The 19,061-nt window shown below is 41.8% G+C and overlaps 1 protein-coding gene across 2 annotated transcripts in view; it reads left to right on the plus strand.

Moving 5' to 3' along the window:
* The window catches only part of COL4A4 (collagen type IV alpha 4 chain), a 156,808-nt gene that overhangs the window by 119,476 nt on the left and 18,271 nt on the right, over nt 1–19,061 (plus strand). The window contains exons 38-44 of one of the 2 annotated variants that reach the window (XM_050752146.1): nt 7,240–7,311; nt 8,464–8,592; nt 8,685–8,795; nt 10,027–10,182; nt 12,544–12,651; nt 14,348–14,356; nt 18,326–18,451. In XM_050752146.1, the coding sequence (XP_050608103.1) occupies nt 7,240–7,311; nt 8,464–8,592; nt 8,685–8,795; nt 10,027–10,182; nt 12,544–12,651; nt 14,348–14,356; nt 18,326–18,451 (711 nt within the window). Of the gene's footprint in view, nt 1–7,239; nt 7,312–8,463; nt 8,593–8,684; nt 8,796–10,026; nt 10,183–12,543; nt 12,837–14,347; nt 14,357–18,325; nt 18,452–19,061 lie in introns of those variants that run through there. The other variant, XM_050752145.1, reaches the window with a different exon arrangement.

Genomic DNA, 19,061 nt, shown 5'->3' on the forward strand with positions numbered 1-19,061 from the left:
AAAGTCTGGTTATAATATAATAATATAATACAATACAACATGCTATAAAATACTTGTCTTTAACAAATCTTTATGCCCTCACATTCATCCATGGTATCAATCCCTCTTCAGTCCATTTCTTCCGCTTTAGAAAAAGTACTTTTTTGGCCGGGAGTGGTGGCTTATGCCTGTAATCCCAGCATTTTGGGAGGCTGAGGTGGGCGGATCACTTGAGGTCAGTAGTTTGAGACCAGCCTGGCCAACATGGTGAAACCCCATCTCTACTAAAAATATAAAAATTAGCTGTGTGGTAGTGCATGCCTGTCATCCCATCTATTTGAGAGGCTGAGGCAGGAGAATTGCTTGAATCCGGGAGGTGGAGGTTGCAGTGAGCCAAGATTGTGCCATTGCACTCCAGCCTAGGCAACAGAGTAAGACTCCATCTTTTTCTATGGGTATTTTTGGGCATATCTTTAGCATAACACTTACGTTGTATTACATTTGTTTGGAGGTTTTTCTCATCAAATAGAGTGTGATTTTTTAAAAAGCAAGGACCTTTCATATATCCTTGAGACCCAGTCACTACCCAGTAAATATATTGGTTGGTGGTATGAATAGATGGACAAACAGGAGAATGAATATCTGAGCTGGTAGCCATGAGGTTGCAGTCCTTATCTGAACCAACAGCTGATGGTTCCGGCTTACTTGGTAGAGTCTTTTAACCAGGTTTCCTCTATTTCTTCTTCCTTCCCTTCTCCTTCCACCTGCCTTTGCTCGTTGACTCATACATATACGAAATCCTGGTAAAATAAAAAGTACCTTCTTTCAGAAGGTACTGAGTTGGAAACCCCTTCTTCCGGGATTAATCCTTTTATTGTTTTGAAAATTCAAATATGATTTTCCGACACTTTGCCCTCTTCACTCATTGGATAGCTTTGAAATAATTGTAATTTTCCAGAAGTTGTAGTGTGGTAGGTATTACTTGGTGTGATTCTGTGGAGACAGGAGCCATTTATGTTGAAGAGTTGGTATACTCATGTATTTTCATGCAATCACATAACTTGATAGGAAAAGTTCCCTTCACAAGATATCTTTGTACTGTTCTCCATCTTCATTGACACTTTTAGTAATGTGAATTATAGCAATTCATGATAAATTTAGGATTTCAGGCAAAATGATCATTCTGTTATTTTGAAAGTTTCTCTGGTGATTGTGACCACTTCCTGTCTCTGACCATCTCTACAGCCTTCATGGCATATTCTTTGACACTCTTTTGTGTCTGGAAGACAGTTGCTAAAGAAACAAAAGAAAACATTTGTCATTATTAACCACTCCCACCCACTGCATTTCCACTTTTTCCTACCCTCCCAGTTTAGTAACACAGCAAGGATTTTTAAGTGTCTTGGTGGCTTAACAACATACACCCAATTTGGTCAAAATGACAGGGCTCATGTCAGTGTTGTTGATCCTTCTTGCCCTTGAATTTGTTTGAATTTATCACACAACTTCAGTATGGCATGCTATTACGAAACTAACAGCTGGCCGGCATGGTGGTTAATGCCTGTAATCACAGCACTGTGGGAGGCTGAGGTGGGTGGATCAGCTGAGGTCAGGAGTTCAAGACCAGCCTGGCCAACATATAGCGAAACCCCGTCTCTACTAAAAAAATACAAAAATTAGGTGGACGTGGTGACGGGTGCCTGTAGTCCCACCTACTCGGGAAGCTGAGGCAGGATAATTGCTAGAACCCAGGAGTGGAGGTTGCAGTGAACTGAGATTGCATCACTGAACTCCAGCCTGGGTGACACAGCAAGACTCCATTTCAAAAAAACAAAACAAATAGCTAGTAAATTTGATCCATAACAAAATCACCCCAAAATTAATCTCCAATCACATCATAATTCCGTGCTATGAAATAGTGTGTTAAAAAGAGAAGGTGAGGAAATGAACATATTACTTCACATGTTCATACCACCTACAGACAGATGTTGCAGTAGTGCTCCATCCCCATATAGTGACGCTGTTTCACTTCAGACAGCTCAGAGAACAACCGGTCTTTAAAAATGATAGCACAAAACAAAACAGTGAAATGTATTCCTAAAAGTTAAAACATCTACAGTATAAATTCATTGTTGCAGCTTGTCATGTTGATATAAAAATGAACCACACTCCAGCAGAAACACTTTGAACTGAGAAACTAAATATTTGAAGTATGCTCTAACTAAGTCAAGGGGACTGATTATCTTGTTTGAACAAACCAGCTGCTGAACTCAAAGTTGTTTGCTCTGCTAGAACAGGCCATATGGATTTTGCGTCCTGCTTGTGTTCAATCAGATTTAAACTTTAACTTAAACATATGCTAAAAATGGCTTGATTCCAGCCACCATTGACTTTCTTCACAGAATTACAAAAAACTACTTTAAATTTCATATGGAACCAAAAAGGAGCCTGTATAGCCAAGACAATCCTAAACAAAAAGAACAAAGCTGGAGGCATCAGGCTACCTGACTTGAAACTATACTACAAGGCTACAGTAATCTAAACAGCATGGTACCAGTACCAAAACAGATATGGAACCAATGGAACAAGACAGAAGCCTCAGAAATAACTCTACACATCTACAACCATCTGATCTTCCACAAACCTGACAAAAACAAGCAATGGGGAAAGGATTCCCTATTTAATACATGGTGTTGGGAAAACTGGCTAGCCATATGCAGAAAACTGAAACTGGACCCCTTCCTTACACCTCATACAAAAATTGGACCCCTTCCTTACACCTTATACAAAAACTGGACCCCCTCCTTACACCTTATACAAAAATTAACTCAAGATGGATTAAAGACTTAAACATAAGTCCTAAAACTATAAAAACCCTAGAAGAAAACCTAAACAGTACCATTCAGAACATAGGCATGGGCAAAGACTTCATGGCTAAACCACCAAAAGCAGTGGCAACAGAAGTCAAAATAGACAGAGGGGATCTAATTAAAGAGCTTCTGCACAGCAAAAGAAACTATCATCAGAGTGAACAGGCAACTTACAGAATGGGAGAAAATTTTTGCAATCTATCCATCTGTCAATCTACAAGGAATTCAAACAAACTTACAAGAAAGAACCCCCATCAAAAAGTGGGTGAAAGATATAAACAGGATATGAACACTTCTCAAAAAAAACAAAAACAAAAACACGACATTTGTGCGGCCAAAAAACATATGAAAAAAAAGCTCATCATCAGTGGTCATTAGAGAAATGCAAATCAAAACCACAATGAGACACCATCTCACGTCAGTTAGAATGGCAATCATTAAAAATTCAGGAAACAACAGATGCTGGAGAGGATGTGGAGAAATAGGAATGCTTTTACACTGTTGGTGGGAGTGTAAATTAGTGCAACCATTGTGGAAGACAGTGTGGTGATTCCTCAAGGATCTAGAACCAGAAATACCATTTGACCCAGCCATCCCATTACTGGGTACATACCCAAAGGATTATGAATAATTCTGCTATAAAGACCTATGAAAATGTATGTTTATTGCAGCACTATTCACAGTAGCAAAGGCTTGGAACCAACCCAAATGCCCGTCAATGATAGACTGAATAAAGAAAATGTGGCACATATGCACCATGGAATACTATTCAGCCATAAAAAAAGAATGAGTTCATGTCCTTTTCAAGGACATGGATGAAGCTGGAAACCATCATTCTCAGCAGATTAACACAGGAACAGAAAACCAAACACCACATGTTCTCACTCGTAAGTGGGACCTAAACAGTGAGAACACTGGACACAGGGAGAGGAACATCACACACTGGGGCCTGTCAGTGGGTGAGAGGCTAGGGGAGGGACAGCATTAGGAGAAATACCTAATGTAGACGATGGGTTGATGGGTGCAGCAAACCACCATGGCCCATGTATACCTATGTAAAAAACCTGCATATTCTGCGCATGTATGCCAGAACTTAAAGTGTAATAATAATAATAAAATGGCTTGATTCCTAGACTTAAAATTTTAAGTACATATGCCCTTTAAAAGGAAGACACCCAATTCCTAGTTGGGAAGTAATATAAGATTGAAATAATGAAAACCTAAAGAATATTATCTGGAGCATGACAAGAACTGGAAAGAATGTGGATTTCATATCTTGGCTGGTAGCAAGTAAAATGTTTCATAAGAAAAAAGAATCTGGAAATAGCTTTCCTCAGAAAAGAAACGCCATGTCCCTTAGAGCTATGCACATCATGGAAATACTCTCCCCCACCGCCGCTTTTTTTACTAGATTACTTCCCTCCTGCCCTTCCCCCACAGCACTTACCACACTGGATGTAATTGCCCGTTTGTTCCATCACATCAGGGACACACTTGTCCCGCATTGTCTTGACAGCACCGCATTGTCTTGACAGTACCACCTGCCAGGAGGTACATTTGGGGCAGACTCTCTGTGCATTAGGGAAACATGTCTTATACCCTTATTAGGCACTCACATATTTGCTGATATAAAAAATATTTAAATCTTATTTCAGAATCTTTGTTGATAAGAATCTTCCAGGTTTTTCAACCATGACTTACAGTCACAAAGATCTCTCTTCCCATCAGCTTTAAAGTTGGGGTGAGCAGTTGTCCTGTTTTGCCTGGGCCTGAGTGGGTATTTCAGGATGTAGAAATTTCAGTGCTAAAACCAGGAAAAAGTCCCAGGCAAACAGGGACACATTGGTCACCCTATTAAAAGTATGAACCCATATAAAGGCTCTTGGGTGTGTAGAGTAATGTTTTCAGGCTTTATACAGCCTGTATTTCAGGCAAAATACAGCCTGAGAGTGGGAATCCAGTCGTAAAGAGTTCACTGGCTAACAAAGAGGGGAGCCACAATTCCAGCTGGACTGGAGGTTAGATTCACTGACCGGAGAAAGAGCACCCGGCCTGCAAGTACAGTGTGCTGCAGCCTTAAAGACTGAAATAACGAAATGATGGTTGTTTAGCAGGAGGACAACCAGAGAGGTGAATAAAAATTCCTCATTACCCAGAAATGTGCTTTGTTAGCCTAATTGCCTCTCATCTGCACTGTATATATTTTATGCATGAACAACTTTCTGATTTAGAGATGGGATTGATAAAAAGCTTTCAGTGAGAAGGAAAAATTACCCTTACAACCCTACTCAGATGTAGCTGCGTTCAATTTAGAACGGTAACATTGGGTCAGATAAGGGTCGGCCAGTTCAACAATGGCGAGAGGCTGGGGCTGTGACAATCTAGGATCTGGATGTGTTGATGTGACAATGGGGAGCTGGCAGGAGCAGAGACATTCCACCCCAGCCAAGTCCCCAAGCCATCAATCTTGGTGACTAAAGCTGGAGATCAAAACATGTGGAAATAGTGAAGTGGTCCCCCTGAAAATTTATTATCATTTCAGATAGACTGCAATAAATACCCAGATTTGGCAGATAAAGAAGGTCTGTGTGTTCTTTTGGTGCAAACTTGAAACGTTGGCTCATAAAATAGGAAACAGGATTGGAGAATAAACTAAGCCAGAACTGTACAAAGTGGTTAGGAATAAGAGATTTAGGGAAAATAAAGATGCATTCCCTTTTTTTTTTTTCAAGAGAATGTGGCTCATTTAAACCAATCTAAAGCTTAGATCTTAAAAGAATAACAACTTTCTGTTTCAAGTACTGATGATAAATAGAATGGAAGCAACTAACTGTACCACCTTCTAATAAGAATCTATAGAGGATTTGCTTAAAATGAATAGATAATAATTAGCACTTGAATTATTTATATGCAAACTGATACCTCTAACTTCTGTAAATTATATTTGTCCTATAAATCTATTAAAGAAAGATATGGTATACAAATAAAAATTCTACCCTACTCCTTTTTGTAGATTTCTCCCTCATCCACCTTGTTCCATATTTTCTCATTCACTCACTCAACAAACATTTATTGAACACATTCATAGGACCTATTCTTGAACTCTGATTTACCCTTGAGCAGGGGATATAGTCACCGAAAGACATGATTGTTGCACAGTGTGGGGTGGACATCAACAATCAAGGGGGTCCTATATCATGGGGGTAGGTGAGGGGCACCTTCTGTGTTCAGCCTTATAAGCTGATGGTATTTTTATCCCAAATTTGAGAGATGTGACCCTAAACTAAGTAAACAGGCTGGCTGTACACCGAGAGGCTCTTGTCTTGGATAAGAAAGAACAGCTACTGGGTGGAAGATCTACTGATGAGATAGGAAGTTTTCCAGGCTTGGCCAGAGGCTGGGGAGAAGCTGCAGCGCTCATAGCCATCAGTGGGACAGGACTTGTGAGAAGGCACCCAGCAGATGGCTCAGTGCCCAGGAGATGCTCGATAAATTTTCCTTATCTGCTTTCTTCCCTCCCTCTCCTCCTCCGACTTTACTAAGGGCCGTCAGGAAGTGTCATTTGAAAAGGCTCTCGTTCAGACAACTTCAACACAACTCAACAAACCTTGATGAAAAACCTTAAGAAAAATTTTCCGCTGGAAGTGTTTAGTGACAAATTCAGTCAAGCCAGGCTGGTGGACGGCTCTTTGGAGAACTAAACAGAAGGTTCTGAGAGAAGGAACAGGCATCAGCGGGGTAATGTCTATTTACAGAGACGGGAGTTTTCAGTGATCATCGCAATATAAACTTAGGTTCTGCAGAAAGGCATCAGAATGGTTGTGAAAGAAGTGACTGCAAAGCAGTAGCTGGAGCCACACTCGCCATGCAGGCCTGAGCATCGCAGGGCCAGCATTTGCCATCACGCCACAGGCGCCACGCATCCTCTCGTCTGACTGCATCTCCATGAGTAGATCCTGAAGAAACTAGAGTCTGCAGCCCCTGGGAGGGTGCAGTGACCCCAAGCAGGTGTGAGGCCTGGATTTGCCCCCATCCCATCTCTTTCCTCATCTAGGGTGATTTTACTGTCATAAAATCAAAGGTCACTTTCTATGCCAAGATTCAGTCATTCTAGGCCGTATCTGGTCATGATAGGATCAGAAACCAACAGCAGTACTTTAAAACCAAAGAAATGTTTGTGTTAATCTGTCTTGGCAGAAAGTCTTTATCGGACGAATGTGTTAAATAGTACTGGGCCTGGGTTTCCACCGTGATGACGAAGTCCGGACGCTCAGAGCTGTCTGCTGGCCCCAGCAGCGCGCCCTCTGCTGGGCAGTGCCTGCGGTTGTAGCTGGAGTGAGGACCAGTGGCTGGTCTTCCCTTCCGGTCACAGGCCTGTGGTGTGTTTCAGGTCCCTCCGGGTCACCTGGCCTGAATGGCTTGCATGGATTGAAGGGTCAGAAAGGAACCAAAGGTGCTTCAGGTAAGCACCTAATCATTCGTAACAGACTGAGCTTCAGTCAATGGTTCATGAGAGAAAGTGGTACCCTCCCCTGGTATTTCTGTACTTCATGAGATTTGGAGGCAATACTAAAAAAACTGGCTTAGGTTAGAGACACACTATTGGAGCTATTTTTAGTGCTGAAAATGACATATGAAAAGGACATTTGAGAAAACCCTATTTAAGAAGGAATGGTTGGTTAACAGTGTCTTTGTTGGTATTGCTTGGAATTTTCTGTCTACTAAAAGTGCTCTGAACAATTGCTTTAATGGAGCCACATTTCAAAATATTATCCTAACAAGTAAATAGTTGGGGATTTTAGGATTTTTGTATTGTTTTAAGTATAGTAATGCTATGTTTGACCACATGGGTCAAAATAGTACTAATAGCATCCTTTTATGGCCACTGCTAAAACAAATTACCTCCACAATTTGCTATTATTTTCATACCATAAATAGGTTAATCTTTGACAAGTGTATTTTATCTTGTTCTGTTTAATATAGTGAATATTTGTGTTACTTTCTCAGAAAAACCGCCTATGATCAGATAAAGTAGCTGAAACCTAACATGCAAATTTGAGTGACCCTGAGGAACAGGAATTGTGCTGCTAGGTTTGAATTTATTGTTGGAAAGAGGTGAAATCTTTATAGTTTGGAAGATCCAGTAATATAGTCACTAAGATTCATTTAATAGCTCCTCCAAATAGTCAGATTAAATGTGTGTTCCTTCCAAGAAAACACTGATGTCCTTCCTTCCCAGTGTGAAATTCCACAATAGTTCTAATTATGCCAGTCTCCACCTCAAATTTCAAAGGAACTTATGTATAATTACTTATTGTATCTCATTTGTTTTTACTCTATCCATTGTAGAGGTCGGAGTGTTGGTATTGCCTCCAAATTGTTGTTTTTTAAAAGCTGGAAAATAACTATAAAAGAAATAAAACTTATGGCTGGCCAGTGTGATGGGTCCTAAGAGAGAAATGGTGCAGACATTTGGATCACCATTGCAACCAGTGGTTGGTGTCTGCAGAACCAGCCACTTCTCTGCCACTATTGGGAAGTGATTCCTTTCCAGGCACTATAACAGGGACAACCAAAGAGAAGATACAGTATTAATTCTGTTTTCCCCATTAAGGTTTGCATGATGTGGGGCCACCTGGTCCAGTGGGAATGCCTGGGCTAAAAGGGGAGAGAGGAGATCCTGGGAGCCCAGGAATCTCTCCTCCAGGTCCTTGTGGAGAAAAAGGTCTCCCAGGTCCCCCAGGTAAGCTGCAGCATGCTTTGTCCTTCTTTCAATAACTAAACCAAAACCTTCCGAATGCAATGAGGCTAATGTATGATCATGTCTCTTCTTAGGGAGATCAGGACCACCTGGTCCTGCAGGTGCCACAGGAAGAGTGCCTAAGGACATTCCTGACCCGGGTCCATCTGGAGATCAGGGACCTCCTGGTCCCGATGGCCCAAGAGGTATGAGAGAATCATGACAAAGGATGGCAGTGCTCCCTTTGTTAGATGCTGCCAGCTCTGGAGGAATGTGGGGCCGGAGAGTGGCAGAATAGAAGCACTGAAGCGGCCCCTGATCAGCTTGGCAGGTGGATAAGTGAGACACAGTTAGGGTGGGACTGTGGGTAGTGGTGGGCTCTCAGGACCATATCCAGGACCAGGACTTGGCCCTGTCACTCTTCTATTTCAGCTGTGTTAGGCCCTCGCCTATTCAGGGTAGAAACTGACAAGCAAGCGTTTCTATCACCAGCTTGATGCTGACCAAAAGTCTTCAGAAGTGGGTGGCAAGTGGGAATCGCACCCTCCTTGTTGGTCTCTAGCAACTGTCACATAAACCACTGGCACTAGCCCAGAGTGACAGGATGCAGGCCTGTTGCACACAAGAAACAGTCTCTTCATGTGCTACTGACAGTACATGTTGTTTCTTTCATCACTTCACAGGGACAAACTTTGGTAAGGAAAGATGTTGGAAGTCATTACTAAGCTGACCAAGTAGGTTTAGGCTAGAGCTGGGTTGGGAATTGGGAGGAGTGTGGCTCCGTGTGATATCTTGCTAAATGCAGGCAATTGCATTCATACAAGCTCTTAGAACTCTTCCTTAAAGACACATGCCCATCATCTTTGAATCTTTAGGATATTAGAGATTGTACACTGAAAATAATAAAGCTCTCAAAAGTGTGCTAAGAAGTACAGAAGCTAAGTAGGAATATAATTGGGGTCAATTTATTCCTATTTGTGGAAAGTAGTTTTCCATTAGGATTATAAATTTAATCGAGTGAACATTCCTTTCCCACCAGACATATTTCCTCAAATGCCTGTCCATCCATCCCTCCATCCCTCCATCCCTCCATCCCTTCATCCCTCCATCCACCCACCCTATTAAAGCAGTAAGATGGCAATGCAAACAAAAACCCAAAATGATATTTTCAACAGGAATGACTTTGAAGGGAAGGAAGGTTTTGCTTGGGTTCATTTTGTCTAACAGCTACCAACCCATTATCTATACCATTTCTCAACTTGGTATTACGATCCATTCTATTTCATTTCTGTTATCATTGACTTCCTTATTCTTCTAATTCTCTTTATTCCTTGCTTGCAAATCATTAAATTGTTTTTCTTCAGAAGCTGTCAAGCAGCCAGTATACACATTTGTCTTTGACTAAAAGAATATTTTTTGCCTCTTCTCTGTGGTCAGGAGCACCTGGGCCTCCAGGCCTCCCTGGGAGTGTTGACCTCCTGAGAGGGGAGCCAGGTGACTGTGGTCTACCAGGGCCACCAGGTCTCCCCGGCCCACCAGGCCCTCCAGGATACAAAGGCTTTCCAGGATGTGATGGAAAAGATGGCCAGAAAGGTATGAATGTTGTTCCGTTAAGTAGTATGTGAACACCTTGGTTATCTTACTCTTGAGGGTCTGGGGTACTGTGCCACCATTTCTATTTCCTGTGCAAACAAAGTGACTCCTTTCCAAAATGTCCTTATTTCCCCAAAGAGTCCTGAAGTTTGGGTCAAAGTTGAACAAGTAAAAGGAAGAAACACAAATTCATCTTTAGGCCCTAATAATATTCTTGGTAATCTTCCAGGCCAGAACTGAACAGTAGAAATGTGATGCAAGCCACGTGTGTAATTTAAAAATATAGTAGTCACATTTGAACAAGTAAAAACAAATGAACTTTCATACTTTGTGATTTAACATAATATATTTAATTATTATTTTAACATATAATTAATATACATTTATCAATGCAATAATTGAGCTGATTGTGCAAACCTAGTTCCTTTTGCAAATAAGCCACTTCTTCTTCCTGCCTTTGAAATCCCATGTGTGTTCCACGCTAACAGCACAGCTCAGGTCGGACTGGCCACATTTCAAGTGCTAACTAGCCGTGTGTGGTTAATAGCTTCTGTATTGGACAGCTTAGTTTTAGACTGCTGACTTTGCTTTTTTATATTCATGCAAAGATCCCCAATCACTGAATTTCCCCACTCTTTGAGGTTAAAATATTTATTTTAATTATTTTTTATCCAACTGCTAATATTTGGGGAGATCAGTTTTTGGTTGCCAGAATTTCAGATAATTTTTAGGTTCAAAGAAGCTTTCTGTTGAAAAAACATGACTAATGAGTATCCATTTTAACTCCCCCATTTCATAAATAAGGAAGCTGGGTATCAGAAAAACAGCAGTTGAAATTTGCAAAAGGAGCCCAATAACTAGCCCCTTGCCTGAGTTCTGAACGAAGTGTGAAATAAGGCAAAAGATTAGATCACAGATAAAAATCACTGTGAGGCTGCCATGACTATAATGCAAATGGCATCTGTACAACAGTATGGAGCAAGCCTGTTCATCTATATTAGCAATGAAATCAATTTTAGAGAATGTGGCTCAAATCTACAGGTAAGTAGGCTTCCAATTATTGAACTTCAGAATTGGACTGACATGCTAACACTGTAGTCACCAAGAGAAAGGAGGAAGGGGCTGGCTAACACTCCTCCTCCTTAGTTACTCTAGGGAATAAATCTCTACCTGGACATAAAATTCAGGACTGAGGAAATAACACACCATATGAATACGAGTGATCTACACAAGAATACACAGGGAGTTAGAAATATTGGTGGAACCACTAATCATGCTTGTTGACTCCCAGTCCAGAGAATATAATGGCCAAACAGTGCTTTACTATAAAGAGAGTGAGTTTCCTCAGTTTACCTTTTATGACTTACACAGTGAGAAATATTAGGCACCTGCAGGAATATAGTGGTGAACAAATTTAAGTAGAGTCTCTAATCTTATAAAGACAGAGTTTCCGCCTGACTCAGTGGTTCACACCTGTAATCCCAACACTTTGGGAGGCCAAGGTGTGAGGATCCCTGGAGGCCAGTATAGTTCAAGACCAGCCTGGGCAACATAGTGAGACCCCCTCTCTACAAAAAAATTAAAAAATTATCTGGGCATGGTGGTATGTGCCTGTAGTCCCAGCTACTCGGGAGGCTGAGGTGAGAGGATCACTGGAACCCAAGAGTTGGAGGCTGCAGTGAGCAATGATTGTACCACTACACTCCAGCCTGGGTAATGGAGCAAATAATAATAATAAAATTTCTTTTATAAAAAGCATAGTTTCATGTAAGATAGACATGCACACTAAGGGATATGTCAGTTTAAATCCAGTTAAGTGTCCTGAATGAAGAGCTTATCAAAAAGCGACTAAACTTCAGTTGGGATTCCAGGGAAGGCTTCCCTGAGAAAGTGAGACTTGGTCTTAACTCTAAAAAATGAGGAAGACACCATGGATATGGAAGAAGTAAAGGAACATCACATACGTTGTGCCTAAAACTAAGAGAGTGAGGAGGAGAGTGGTTTGAACTCGGCTGGGGAGGCACATTGTTCTCGGATATTGAAAGCTCTTTCCTGATTTTCCCTTCAGTTCCAGTCCGTTGTCTCCAGAGAAAGTTCAGGGTTATAGGACTTCTTTTCATTGTAATTGAGTCTTGTCTTGATCATGGAACCATTTCCTTAGTTCTTTTGGTCGATCATGCATTTCCTTCAGAGGCAACCCGTTTAAGCCCCACAGAGGAAAGCGAGGCTCATCTCGACTCTCAGGCTAGCTATGCCCTGCATTTTGTTGGAGTGAATTTCTGAATTCAGTCTATCAAACTGTCATTGTTTTTATCTTGTCTCATTCCAGTGCCCTCATTTTTATGTGTTGGTGTTTTTAAGGACCAATGGGATTCCCAGGACCGCAGGGACCACATGGATTTCCTGGGCCACCTGGAGAGAAGGGTTTACCTGGACCTCCAGGGAGAAAAGGACCCACTGGTCTTCCAGGTGAGCTTCCCACCTGCCAGAGCGTTTTGTTTAAACATTTACTAAAATGATCATCGTTCAGAAAGTAGTTAATATTCTGAATTACTAGCACATTTTTATTATTTAAGCCTTTTCTTATATTAAGAGTATATTTCTTTCAGGCTGCACTACAAAGTCTCATGCTTGGTAAAGTAATAATTTGTTGCCAGAATAAGTAAGTTTGAAAATTAGGAATTGATTTTATATACACTTTTTTTTTTTTTTTTTTTTTTTTTTTTTGAGACAGTCTCGCTCTGTCACCCAGGCTGGAGTGCAGTGGTGTGATCTCAGCTCACTGCAGCCTCTGCCTCCTGGGTTCAAGTGATCCATCTGACTCAAACTCAAGTAGCTAGGATTACAGGTGTGTGCCACCGTGCCTAACTAAGTTTTGTATTTTAATAGAGACAGAGTTTCACCATGTTGGCAAGGCTGGTCTCAAACTCCTGATCTCAGGTGATCAGCCCACCTCAGCCTCCCAAAGTGCTGGGATTACAGGCGTGAGCCACTGTGCCTGGCCCACATAGACTATTTCTAAGGGAAACAAATGTGTGTTCCTTTATGCAAGAGGCAAAGACTGATTGATTATTGTTTATTAGGATCGTATATTCAGTTCTGATCCCTGAATTTTCATTGATTTTCCTAGATGTTTTATTTAATATTTTTCTGTAAAGTCCATTCGTTCCTAGGAAGGGAAAAAGCTATTCAGTTTAACTCTATAGGCAACAGTTTTTAACCATAGGGTTAAATTACAACAAGGAAGAGTTGGGGAGACAAGGGGCAAACAGACATGTGTATTTGAGATGGGCAGAAGTAATATCTTTCAAGATTTTAAATCAATATTATGGTAATGTGGCGTCAGTTCAGAATATTTTGCAATGTCCTAAGTTAGCACTCTAGTTCAAAGAATAAATAAATCACACTGCTTTATGATGTATCATAGTACAGGAGGAACAAGGGCTTATATATTGATTCTTTTTTTTTTTTTTTTTTTGAGATGGAGTCTCGCTTTGTCACCCAGGCTGGAGTGCAGTGCAGCAATCTCGGCTCACTGCAAGCTCTGCCTCCCGGGTTCACGCCATTCTCCTGCCTCAGCCTCCCGAGTAGGTGGGACTACAGGCACCTGCCACCTGGCCCAGCTAATTTTTTTGTATTTTAAGTAGAGACGGGGTTTCACTGTGTTAGCCAGGATGGTCTCGATCTCCTGACCTCGTGATCCATCCGCCTCGGCCTCCCAAAGTGCTGGGATTACAGGCGTGAGCCACTGCGCCCTATATGTTGATTCTTTTCACATTTCCTTTCTATGCATACCCTATACTTGGCAAATTAATATGAAATTTTCAGAAGCTTTTAAATGGATAGAATTCCTACATGCATTAAATTAGGGGATATTTGCAATAAGAAATCAACTAGAATTTTATATTGCTCAAGAGAGTTTCATTTCAAGTCATTCTACAGATGAAAACTCCATTACTAAATCATAGCTGCTCCTGTCAGGCACACTGATGTGGACTTTTTATGTAAATAGATGCTGCCATTCTGCTTGTCATTGATGCTGCCTCAAATTATTATGCATGTTCTTAATCTATTTCATTTTTGTCCTAATCCACAAATTTACAATCTCTTTGCACCCTGTGAAAATCACGGCCTGGCCTTGTTTGTCGTCTTCGGATTCCTCCAGGTCCCAGAGGTAAGCTTTGCTATAAAATTGGTAATTTCCCCTCACTCTGGTTTCTAGTCATTTCTGTACTTGTCCTTTTTCCTCTGTATGGGTGAGCTAAACTTTGTTACATTTTTATAGATGGGGTGCTCTAAGGATATTAGGCTGCAGTGCTTTGCTTCCTCGTTACAGATATAGTAACCTCATATTAGAGCATCCTAACACTTAGCCTCATTGATAGGTTGTCAAGGCAGCGTAGATCCTTAGCCTACATAGTTTCAATTTGGGCATGACGTGTGTGGGCTTTCTCTGTCAAAGGTTATAGTACATACCAATGTAAGTTCCTTTTTTAAATTCTACAATATAAATACATAGAGCATCCCTAAAATAAATGGTATACACAACATTAAAAAGTGGGGCCTCACCTCCCAGTAAGGGGCTGTGACAAGCCTTCCCTATTACACCCTCAAGTCCATTTTTAAGGAGCACATTTCTTTGTGTGTTAAAAGGAAAATGTTCACTTAATGCTCTGCAATGTAAAAACAACATGTTATTTTGTGCCTGGCATTTTCAAAGGAAATAAAAAGCATTTCTCAAAAGAGAAAAAGAAAAATTGTGAGTGCTTGCATTTGTTCTTTCCAGGCCTCTGTTATTAGCCCTAATGAAAATTGCTCTGAATGCAGACACCATGTGTTACTTTTAAGGTCTTTAGAAGAGAGACGTCAGCCCCTCAACCCCTTTTTTTTTTTTTCTGAGACAGAGTTTCGCTCTGTCGCCCAGGGTGGAGTGCAGTGACGCGATCTCGGTCACTGTGAGCTCCGCCTCCCGGGTTCGTGCCATTCTCCTGCCTCAGCCTCCCAAGTAGCTGGGACTACAGGCGCCCACCACCACGCCCAGCTAATTTTTTATATTTTTAGTAGAGACGGGGTTTCACCGTGGTCTCAATCTCCTGACCTTGTAATCCGCCCGCCTCAGCCTCCCAAAGTGCTGAGATTACAGGTGTGAGCCACCGCGCCCGCCCCACCCCCGCTTTTTATTTTTCAGCTTCTGACTTATTAGAAAGTAAAGAAAAGCAAAATCAAAATTTTTAAAAAAAGTCCTGGTATTTTCAATGCTTATATTTAAAGATTAAACTCTATTTGTTGTTTTCATTTCAATCCTGTCTCTCTGTGATTGTAAGTATAAAGTCATTTCAAGAGAACATCAAAATTCTAAATAGGAAGCACCAACCACATGCTCCCACTTTCTCAATTCCGTTGCCACTGGGAAGGGCCAGACATTACTGAGGGAAAATAGGGGATGCCTCTATGCATCTCTGTCAAGTCACCTATAGTAGAAAAGCCAAGTTTTACATTAAACTGTACGTATTGTAGAAATACATTTGGCCCTGTGTTGCTTGTGGTTTTATACCATATTTTACATGGGGTTAAATTCCAAATAGCTCATAAGAATTCCAGGTCATTTTACACAGGCCCAGTAAGTATTAGGAGGCTAAAACTTTGTTGTTATGCCACATTTTGTTAAGGATTTTCTTACTGCTTTATGATTGATGTTCTTGAAATTATTTCACACTTTTGCATACATTTGAAGAACACCATGGCTAATCAGATGATATCTTTTATTTTTATTTTATTTTTTTGGTGACAGAGTCTTGCTCTGGTGCCCAGACTGGAGATCCCACCACTGCACTCCCAGGTTCAAGCAGTTTTCCTACCTCAGCCTCCCAAGTAGCTGGGATCACAGGCATGTGCCACCATACATGGTTGATTTCTTGCAATTTTAGTAGAGATGGGGTTTCACCCTGTTGCCCAGGCTGGTCTTGAACTCTCAAACTCAGGCAGTCCACTCGCCTCAGCCTCCCAAGGTACTGGGATTACAGGCGTGAAACACCATGTCATACCTTTTAAAATATGTTTCATTTCTGAGAATTTGTTACCCAGATATTGAGTTCCTGATGCATCTGATGAGGTGGTTAAGAACATGGGTTTGGAGCTAGAATGCCCTGGATTGCAATCCAGACTCTGCCATGTGTAAGCTGTGTCACCACAGAAGTGTCACTTATTTGCCTGAGCCTGTGTGTGTTTTTTTTTTTTTTTTTTTTTTTTTTTTTTTAAGACAGAGTCTTGCTCTGTCGCCAGGCTGGAGTGCAGTGGTGTGATCTCGGCTCACTGCAGTCTCCGCCTCCTGGGTTCAAGCTCTCCGCCTCCCAGGTTCAAGTGATTCTCCTCCCTCAGCCTCCCAAGTAGCTGGGACTACAGGTGCACACCACCACGCCTGGCTAATTTTTGTATTTTTAGTAGAGATGGGGTTTCACCATGTTGGCCAGGATGGTCTCGATCTCTTGACCTTATGATCTGCCCGCCTTGGCCTCCCAAAGTGCTGGGATGACAGGTGTGAGCCACCGCACCTGGCCAAGCCTGAGTGTTCTTATCCATAACCTTCTCATAACAGTAGCACATACACAGTCTTGTTGGGAGGATTTAATAGTAAAAGCATTCAGCACAGGGCCTGATATATGATAAAGCATTCAGTGAGTCTTAGCTGTTATCATTATTTTTCAGTGTTATTATTTCTTATCCCTGTGTGATGTTTGCAGGATGACTGAATGAAGCTTCATTAAAAATGTCTTAAAGACGTGAAGGTAAAAGAAAAAAAAGTCACATCTTTAGTATAGTGGTTTTCTTTCTTCTTCTTCTTCTTTTTTTTTTTTTTTTTTTTTTTTTTGAGACAGAATCTTGCTCTGTCATCCAGGCTGGAGTGCAGTGGCACAATCTCGGCTCATGCAACCTCCGTTTCCTGGGTTCCAGTGATTCTCCTGCCTCAGCCTCCTGAGTAGCTGGAACTACAGGCACTTGCCACTACACCCAGCTATTTTTTTCTTTTTTTTTTTTTCTTTTTAGTAGAGATGGGGTTTCAGCATGTTGGCCAGGCTGGTCTCAAACTCCTGATCTCAGGTGATCCACCGCCTCAGCTTCCCAAAGTGCTAGGATTACAGGTGTGAGTCACTGTGCCCAGCCTGTGTTTTTCAAAGTGAGATTCCCAGATCAACGCCATCAGCCTCCCTGGGAACATGTTAGAAATGTACATGGCCCCCACTTCAGACCTCCTGACTCAGGAACTCTGGTTTCTAACAAACTAGCGACATGATTCTGAGGTGCTACAGGCAGAGTTATAGCTTTACAACGGTGCTTTTCAGCCCTAATGGACCCTGGAATCACCAGGGGACTTAAACAAACAAACAAAAACTACTGACACCCAGATCCCACCCCCAGAAATTCCTATTTAATTAGTCTAGATGGGGCCCCAGTGTTAATAAGTACATTTGAAAAGCTCACCAGCTGAGTTTATTATGCAGCCAATGATGAGGACACTGCTCAGGCCACATCCTATTATCAAGTAAACCAGTATTTAGGGGGAGTGGGACCCAGGCGTCAATATATTTCCACGACTCCCCTGGATAAGTCCAATGTTCACTCAGGGTTGAAAGTCACTACTTCTGAGCCTCTAGCAATCCTGAAATTCTATGTGAGTGACTGACACTATGGAAACCCATGTGGCACTGCAGTGTAGAGTAAGGACTCAGGGACACATGAAGCTGAGCTTTAGGAACCCACCAGTCCCTCTTACAATGCCACCTGTGGCTGCTACTCCAGTAAAACATGGCCCAGAGATTGGGTAATCCTGTGAGGGTCATCACATTGCTGCATCATCCGACCTTCACTGTTTCATCCTTCTGCTTCCTCTGATACTCCACTCATTCGGTCAGTCCGACGTTCTGGAAGTTTTTTATGCACCCTCCAGGAAACAAGACAAATTCCTGCCTTCATGGAACTTACACTGGATTGTTGAACCTTTACAAACATTTATACTAAAATTTATACTAAATGTGAACTGAATTTCAGCATAGAGTCAGAAGTCCAAGTTTCACCAGAGACTGTAGAAGGAGCTTGTTCATAAGCCCGTGTGCATCCATTACACAAGCGGTAATTCCAATTTCAGGTGAACCGGGGCCACCTGCAGATGCGGACGACTGTCCCCGAATCCCAGGGCTTCCTGGGGTGCCAGGCCTGAGAGGACCAGAAGGAGCCATGGGACTCCCTGGAATGAGAGGCCCCCCAGGACCAGGTATGAGCCGCATGCTGATTGTTCATTATTTTAACTATATATTGCTGAAATGAAATTCTAGATGTTTTATTTTGTAGCTTTTGATATGGAGATTAATAACTAGTGAGAAGAAAACATGTCTTTCCCTTTGCAATTTATTTCTACCTTGATCCAAAGTACATCAATCATAGGCTAACTGGATCCACATATCCCTTCTATTATTTTATTTTATTTTATTTTATTTTATTTTTGAGATAGAGTCTCACTCTTTTGCCCAGGCTGGAGTGCAGTGGTGCCATCTTGGCTCACTGCAAGCTCCGCCTCCCAGGTTCACGCCATTCTCCTGCCTCAGCCTCCCGAGTAGCTGGGACTACAGGCGCCCGCCACCACGCCCGGCTAATTTTTTATATTTTTAGTGGAGATGGGGTTTCACCATGTTAGCCAGAATGGTCTCCATCTCCTGACCTTGCGATCCTCCTGCCTTGGCCTCCCAAAGTGCTGGGATTACAGGAACCAGGATGTTCTCTTTCCTTTCACCCGCCACGGCCCCACTGTGATTTGGGTTCTTTTTGGTTCAGGGAATTGGAAGCAGAGCTGAATCTTGCACCATTTGTTTTTCTTCTGGTTCCTC

This window comes from Macaca thibetana, chromosome 12 (genome assembly GCF_024542745.1).
Source record: "Macaca thibetana thibetana isolate TM-01 chromosome 12, ASM2454274v1, whole genome shotgun sequence".
In the NCBI taxonomy this organism is placed as follows: Eukaryota; Metazoa; Chordata; class Mammalia; order Primates; family Cercopithecidae; genus Macaca; species Macaca thibetana.